At 53.4% G+C, this 7,728-nt stretch overlaps 1 protein-coding gene across 9 annotated transcripts in view; it reads right to left on the reverse strand.

The window, feature by feature from the left end:
* Positions 1 to 3,771, reverse strand: part of MAP4K4 (mitogen-activated protein kinase kinase kinase kinase 4) — a 167,045-nt gene extending 163,274 nt beyond the window's left edge. For all 9 annotated transcript variants that reach the window (XM_054181590.1, XM_054221923.1, XM_054180741.1 and 6 more), the window contains exons 1-2: positions 3,614 to 3,771; positions 3,102 to 3,167 (exon numbers count right to left, since the gene is read on the reverse strand). In XM_054181590.1, the coding sequence (XP_054037565.1) occupies positions 3,102 to 3,167; positions 3,614 to 3,670 (123 nt within the window). In that variant the 5' untranslated portion in view covers positions 3,671 to 3,771. The remainder of the gene's footprint in view (positions 1 to 3,101; positions 3,168 to 3,613) is intronic.
* Positions 3,772 to 7,728: the final 3,957 nt, after the last annotated feature.

Raw genomic sequence — 7,728 nt, forward strand, 5'->3', positions numbered from 1 at the left:
GCAGGACAGGTGTAAGCGAGGCTATGAGGATGAAAATCATGTAAACCCTACGGACTTTAAGCGGAGCAGCTGAAAACTCGGTATTTTTTAATACCTCACCGCCGAGGCCCCGGGCCCACGTTGCACCCCACATAGGCCAACCCACTCAATGGCATAAAATCCCAGGCGGATCCACTCCGCTCTGTGACAGGGAGCAACTCTGCTCACATTGAGGTGCCAAGCAACTTAAGACCGTCCCCATATGTCATGCACGTATATACACCTATACACCTATATATCACTAAGTAAACAGCCAGGGTAGAACTACCTATAGAAACACCTCCAGCTAGTGAGATCCGAGATGCTTCCAGCAAGCTCGGCTATAAGGCGAAGGGGGGAAAACCAGGACTAATTTCTGCTTTCCAACAGGTCGGGGAGGTGTCCTTGCCCACCGCCACTGTGGGGCAGACCTCCCACCCCCCCCCCCACCCCCCCCCAAGAAGGGAAACGACCTTGGGTACCACGGCTGGGGTGCGTGAGCTAGACAAAGAGATAACGTCATGCCCTCTCCCGCTCCCTCCGTCCTCCCCGCAGTGGCAGGTAGCCAGCCAATCCCACACCCCGCGCCCGGGTGACATCATCGCTGATGCCGATACACGCGAAATTATGGAAGTACATCAAACTAAGCGGCTGCCCCCAGCCTATCTTGGGGCAGGGCGGGGGGGGGGGGGGGCGGAACACGGCTCCTCAAAGACAACCTACACCCTACCATACCCCCCCCCACCACCCCCCAGTCCCTTGAGGTGACAGCCCGGTTGAAAGGGGAATAAAGCCATTCGGGAAGAGGGATTTCAAGGAGGGGTTGCTGGGTAAGGAGGAAAGCGGAAGGCAACAAGCAAACACAGCGTAACCACGTTTTTTTCCCCTCGGTTGTGCCATTCCTCCGAAAGCCCTCAAAACACGCACACACAGAGTTTTCATCTCTGGGTGTCCCCGGAGCATTTTTCCTAACAGAACAGCGGCTGAGAAAAGTTAAATACTATTGCACTGCTTTTTTTTTTTATTTATTTTTTTTTTTACATAACTGCATTCTTTTAAGAAGAAAGACAAGGTTTAATCACAGCGAGGAAGTTTTTTGTTTTGGTATTTTTTGCTTACGGACAACCCTGCCAGGTGTCCACATTTTGAGACTATGTACACAAAAGTCGACAGATGCCTAAGGAACAGCAGTGCAAACCCAAACTGACACACCTGTCAATCCACTAATGTCTGAAAGGCTCTACAGCAAAGCAGTATTTACCCGCTTCTTTTATTCCTGGCACCCAAACCACCATGCCCTCAGTTACCAGGCAAGAGGAAACATTTCCACCATTGTCTAACCGGTGAGGAAGGACGGCGAAATCTCATCAGACACACACTAAAACTACTGCCCCGACAGAAACCGCCTGCTGTTTCCCCTGTTATCAGAGCAACACCGATGCCCTTAGACCTCAGGTGTTCATTCACTCTTCCAAGCCAATAAATGCATGCGCTGAGTTTCAGTGCTAATGCTAACTACTCCGGGAGACTTCCAGCATACCCAAGGGAAATGAAATTAAACATTTCTATTCTTAAGACTGTTAAACCAACGAGGACTTCGCTCATTAAGTCACAGCATTAACAAGTAAGCCAAGAAACAATGCACCAAATTGCAATAATTAACAGGAGAGTTCCAAGTCACACATTCACGCCCCACATTTTTTTTTGTAAGAAGGGTTCAGGAGATGCAAGCTCTGTGAGCGGACGGATTACATAAAAGAAATTAAATGGTGTCATTACATTTGTCAGAAAAAAATTAAATGCTCAAGGTGGTGTCAAAGCGCAGCTTCTCACTTATCTCCCCCCTCTCCTCTGGCCTTTTGAGACTTTTTTCCTTTTTTCCAGCTTTCTGCCAACAGCAGCAGCCTGGTTATTCCACTTCTAGTCTTAAAATGCCGCTCGCACGCCGCGCAGATTGCTTCTCCATCATGAAGGCTGAGGTTCACGCCCTCAAAACAAACTGACATGTGTTTCATTTGCAGAAGAGGCAGCAAAGTGCTTTATTTAGTTACCGGAGCTTCAAGCAGCAGTATCTTGCCATCAGGGAAACTCACCAATTATACTGCTTTGTTTATAAGGAAAAAAAAACCAAAACAAAACAAAACAAAAAACCCAAGCAGCTAGGCACACTTGGTTACTTTCAGTTATCTCTCCTTCCCTCTGCAAATGTGCCTTGCATTTCTACACAATATAAGGCTAGAATCTTCCGTCTTTGGCCAAGTATTAAGACACAGTCTTAATACTTAGCTACCAGTCATCCTGGTAGCTAGCACTCACTGCAAAGTCATGCAATCTCGAGATTTGTTTGTTCCACTGACTGCACACTGAAGGGGAAAAAAAAAAAAAAAAGAAAAAAGAAAAAAAAGTAGGCTAGTTTCACACCCACACGGCCACTCTCCGATTTCTATTTTTTTTAAAGTCATACACTTGTCAAACAGGTTATTCTGGGAATTCTGATTTTCACTAAATAAGCTTTCCCTGCTTCGATCGCTTATTGTTGTCACTCTGCCCGCCCCCCCATCATCGCACAGCACAGCGGGATCGGATGCAGCACCATTCCCCCCTGACTCGACAGCTTCAGCACTTTGAAGGTTTTCCAACACGGAAACCGGGTGACAATTTTAATGAAGGCCAATGCCTTTGTCTAAAGTCACCGCAGCAGCAGCAGTAACTTCCATGAGGACTTCCAGCAGGAATTTTGAATAAACCCACGGACCGATTTGTATACTGTGGACACACTCCGACAGTCTCCAGTCGGTTTGGTCATTTCTCAGGGGAAAAAGGACAATAAAGGATTATTTCACCATGTCAGGATGCGTCCTTGGGAGAGCAATTTGTGCCCCTTTGGAAAAGCAGAAGCCAAGAGGCTGACAAACTTGTCAGGGGCAGCAACAATGACAACATTTTTTTATCACCCCTCCCTAACTGTTCCGCTTGCCACAGCGGGTGGCTCGCCATCAGCCGTGTGCTCAGCCCGGCCCAGACACCGGTCACACCTTTACAAAAACGACAATAATAAAAGGAGAAGAAATTATGCCACAAACCTTGTAGACTTGCCCGTACGTGCCATTGCCAACCACTTCCACCAGCTCAAAAATCCCAGCGGGGTCCTGGTGGGGCGGGGAGGGGGGGGGAGGGTGAGAAGAGGGGGGGTGTGGGGGGCAGAGGGGGTGGAGGCCGGGGGGGGGAGGAGAAGAGAAGCGGGGTTACATTTTTGTCTGGCGATGGCTGCTGGCAGAGCCCGGCTGCTGGCGGCGTGCAGCTGTTGCGCCCTGTTTTTTCCACGCACATGCCAATACATGCAAACAAAGGAAAAGCAGCCCAAGGGCCGCGCTCCCCCCGCCCGCCCCCGCGGGGCTCCCCCTTCCCCACCCCCCGCAACAACGCGGCCACCGGCCCCCCGCGACCCGACACCGGCCTCGGCCACCGACACCGGCCCCCGTCCGCTCCCACCCCCGGTAGCCCCGGCAAAGGACTCGCCGGCCCCGGGCCCCCGCCCCGCCGGCCCCGGGGGAACCCCCACCCCACCGCCCCGGCCCCCCATCCCGGCACTCACCCGCAGGGAGGAAAGGTCGATATCCACCAGACTTTTTGCAGGAGAATCGTTCGCCATTTTCCCGTCTTTTTATATTTTTTTGTTCCTTCTTTTTTTTTTGTGGTTTTCTTTTTTTCTTCTCTGTTAAATAATAGCGAGGCCAGGCCCCCCCCCCCCCTCCCCCTCCCTCCCTCTCCCCGAAGCGGCCGTGAATTGCGCGGAGCTCCTCTCCTCCCTTCCGCCCTTCCCTTCTTCACTCCAGCCCCGCCGGGTTGAAACTCTTCAGCATTGGGAGGGGTTGGCGGGGGGGATGATGGATAGATAGATGGATGGTGGGAGGAGGAGGAGGAGGGGGGGGGGGGGGAGAGGGAGGTGAGGGAAGGAGGAAGGAAGGAAGGAAGGAAAGAGAGGGGGTGCTGCGGTCCGCCTGCCTCCCCGCGGTGCGGGGCTGGATCCCGCCCCCCCCCCCCGAGGCGGTGGGTGGGTGGGTGAGTGGGTGCCCCCCGCGCGTCCCCGACGGCAGCGGGCTCACACCATGTCGCGGCGGCGGCGGCAGGAGCGGCGCCGGGGCCGGCAGCCTCTGGCAGCCTGGCGGTGCCCTCGGCGCCCGGGCATGGCACGGCACGGCACGGCACGGCTCGGCCCGGCCGGCGACGGCGGGGCGGCGCTCAGGCCGGGAGCCGGCAGCCGCGGCCCCGCTCTCGCATGGAGGGTTGGGGTGGGGTGGGGTGAGGAGGGGGGGAAAGGCTCACGCCCAGCGCCGCGGCGGAGCCCCCGCCGCCTCCGAGCCCTCCCCGCGGCGCTGCCCTCGCATGAAACTGCGCCGGGCACCGGCGGGCAGGGGCTGCGCGTCCCGGCGGCAGCGGGGCTGGAGCGGGGGGTTGCCGCGAGCCAGACAAAGATAGCCGGGGAGGAGGAGGTGGTGGCGGAGGAGGAGGAGGAGGAGAAGGAGGAGGAGAAAAGGGACACAAAATATACCGAGAGAGAGAAAACAGCTCCCCCTTCCCTTCTCCAACAGGAAAAACCGGCGGAAACGCGCCCGCACCAAAGCACTGCTGGGTAAACTCGCGGGGAGAGAGAGAGAAGGGGAGAGGACTGGGACCGGCCCCGGCGGCCCTGCCCGTCCCCCGCCGCACAACAATAGCCCCGACGGGGCGGGGCGGGGGGAGGACGGCCGGCGAGGGCGGCCCCCGCCGCCAACAACGCCCGAGCCCTGCCGGCGGGGAGGCCCACGCGTGTCCGCGGCAGGGCCGTGGGGCTGGGCGGCTGGATCGGGGGTGGGGACCCGCACACACGCACACCCGCCTCTGCCCCGCGGCGTGGGCAAGGAGGGGGTCCGTGTGCAGGGCGCTGCCGGACCCCCCCCCCCCCCCAAACAGTGCCTCTGGGCGGACAACGGGGTCGGTGTCCCACTGTCGCGACACCGGCATCGTGAGGCGCTTGTTGGAAATAATCACGGAAGGGGTGCAGAGGGGGTGGTTGGCGCTGCCCCACGGCCCGTGGAGTGTGGGGGGTGTGGTGGTGGTATTTTCCCTTCCCATCCCTGGTGGAATGAGCAGCAAAATCTCTCATTTTCTCTTCCACCACCACCCTGCCCCAACAAGACCCCAGGCCCACAGGAAAAACGTCCCTGCCCCTTCTGCAGAAACAGAGACAAATACTGGCCTCCGGAACCAGATCCGACAAACTCATGGGACGGCATCTTAACACATCATTTGCTGAGATCCAGAACTGTCCCAGGCCCCGTTCCCGCCCAGAAGCATCCTCCATCAGCCTCTGAATCACGTGGGGGAAAAAAAAAATCTCATTAACCTCTCTGGAGCTAGTCACATCAGGCAGTTGCACGCAGGTGTAAACCTTGGCAGAATTTGTCTCTCCTTGAAGTTCTTTATCACACCGATACGGCAAAAGTGTTACCTGCTTGCAAGAGGTCGAGTTACGTTTCCTGTGGGAACCCAGGTTTTCCTGTCTCTTCGACATTAACCACAAAATTACATATACATAGCTATAAGTATCACAGAAACGTACTTTTAAAACAAAGCAAACCTGTTGAGCAGAAAGTGTAAGGATAAATTACCATAACAGTTTAATGGTGTACTTCATTTTCACTTCAAGTGTAGTTACAAAGAAAGGAAACTCGGGCCTGGACCGGGGCAACTGTTTTTCTCCATACGGGAACCTAGAGTCGTAATTAGGCAAACGATTTCAAATGGGCTCGATGCTGGGTCCGCCTGAGTGCCTGCGCGCAAGAGTGGGATCAGGTCTGGAGATGCAATAGGCTTGCAAAAGTGGATTTCCACAAAGATTTATTGTCAACAACCTGGTTTGCATTACATGGCTTATTTAACTCTGCCTTTCTATGCGTAAGAGCAGCCTTGGTAGGTCAAACCCATCGCCCGTCTAGCTCAGCGTCCTGCCTCCAGATGTAGCCAGTGGTGAACGCTGAGGGAAGAAGCACAGGGATATTTTAACCATCCAGTGATACTTCCCTGGGGCCTCCTCCCGGCTCTCTGCAGCTCAGGGAGTGCTTCGGAAGCGCTTGGTGTCACCACATTTCATACTCTCCGGTGATTTTTTTCCTTCCATTAGGTTGCTCCTTTACTTTGTGGATTCGTACATGCTCCTGGCTCTCACAGTGTCTTCTGTCAGGGAGTTCCACAGATGAACTAGCTGCTTCTTATGTGCAGACCACCTTTGTTTGTTGGCTTTGAACCGACCTCTGCTAGTTTGCCAGAACCCCCGATGGTTCTTGTGTTGGAAGAGACAACAATCGTTTCCTATTCGTTTTCTCCATGAATTTTTAATTTCTTTTTTCTTTACAGATTTCCTTTGTGTTCTCCCTCAGTTTTTACCAGCTAGCAAATTCTGGTCTTCTTAGTGATACCAGGAGTGAAAGCCATCCCATACTTGCTCTTCGTTGAACTGTTTCTGCTTCTAACGCCTTCTTTTTAAGACAGGAGAATGGATCTCCTTACCATGTTCATGATGTTGGGTTCCCCGTGCAGCGTCATGGCGATGTCCTAGTTTCCAGTCCTCTCCTGATACTCCCATTTTTCACTGTTTTTGAGTATGAAAATGACATTTGTGAGGAACATGTCTATGACAACTCCACAATCTCTTTCCTTAGCGGTAATACCACCTCAGAGACTATCACTGTGTGCTTCTGGATGCTGCAAAGATTTTCAAGCCCAAACTCTGACGTGCAAGTTTTCCAAACCCAATATGTAACACTTTTCTCGTGCCCCTGAAAAATACAGTCTGGGTTTTGCAGAGCTAAGGCTCTGAGCCCAAATACACGTTTCCACCATTATAGCTCTGATGGGGCTCCACCATAGTGTCCCCTCTCTGCTTTGAGCTTGTATTTTATTATTGTGAGGTTTTTTTCTTTGGTTTGTTTTAGTGTTATACCAGAAGACTGCTAAAGAAGCAGAAGTGCTAACGACAAGATTGTGAATCCTTGAAAATTGGCACAACCCCTGACTTTAGGGAAAAAAAATAGTTTTCGTAACGCAGTAAACACCACAGGAGAGCTTCCTGCTATTTCCCAGGGTGAAGTGCCTCACCGCCTCACCTTCCTTTTCCTTCCTACACAAGCGGAGGGATGAAAGGGTTGCTTTCTTGAGGAAGAAGTCTCTCTGGCTGCAGCCAAAACCACCCTGTTCACATGTTCATCATGCTCTTCACCAGCACAGCGTACTTACCCAGTTTGGAAAGTCTAAAGGTTAAAAGACCAAACCTAAAACCACTGGAAAGAAGATGAGCAGTCTGGTTTAACTCTTCCTCACAGAGTGAAACCAGCATCCCTGAAGGAGACATAGTGAGATGGCCATCAAAAATAATACATAATGCAGATGAAATGCAAGGAAAGGCAATTTCAGCCCTGTGGATAAGTCACCCCACGCACAGAGCAGTAAGTGACTGTGTCTTCCAATGACAAACTTAAGTAGAAGCATCAAAAAATCTGAGTCAGCTCCATCTGTTCGGGAGCGAAGCGGGAGAAAGCTGCGGGGCCGGCGTGCTGCTCTCTGTCACCCCCAGACACAGCTGCGCCCCGCTCCTGCTCTCCGTGTGTGCAGCGGCGGCGGGACCAGAGGAGCTGTCATGTCCCGAGCAGCTTCAGCATCCCTGAAAGTGGG

This window comes from Rissa tridactyla, chromosome 1 (assembly GCF_028500815.1).
Source record: "Rissa tridactyla isolate bRisTri1 chromosome 1, bRisTri1.patW.cur.20221130, whole genome shotgun sequence".
In the NCBI taxonomy this organism is placed as follows: Eukaryota; Metazoa; Chordata; class Aves; order Charadriiformes; family Laridae; genus Rissa; species Rissa tridactyla.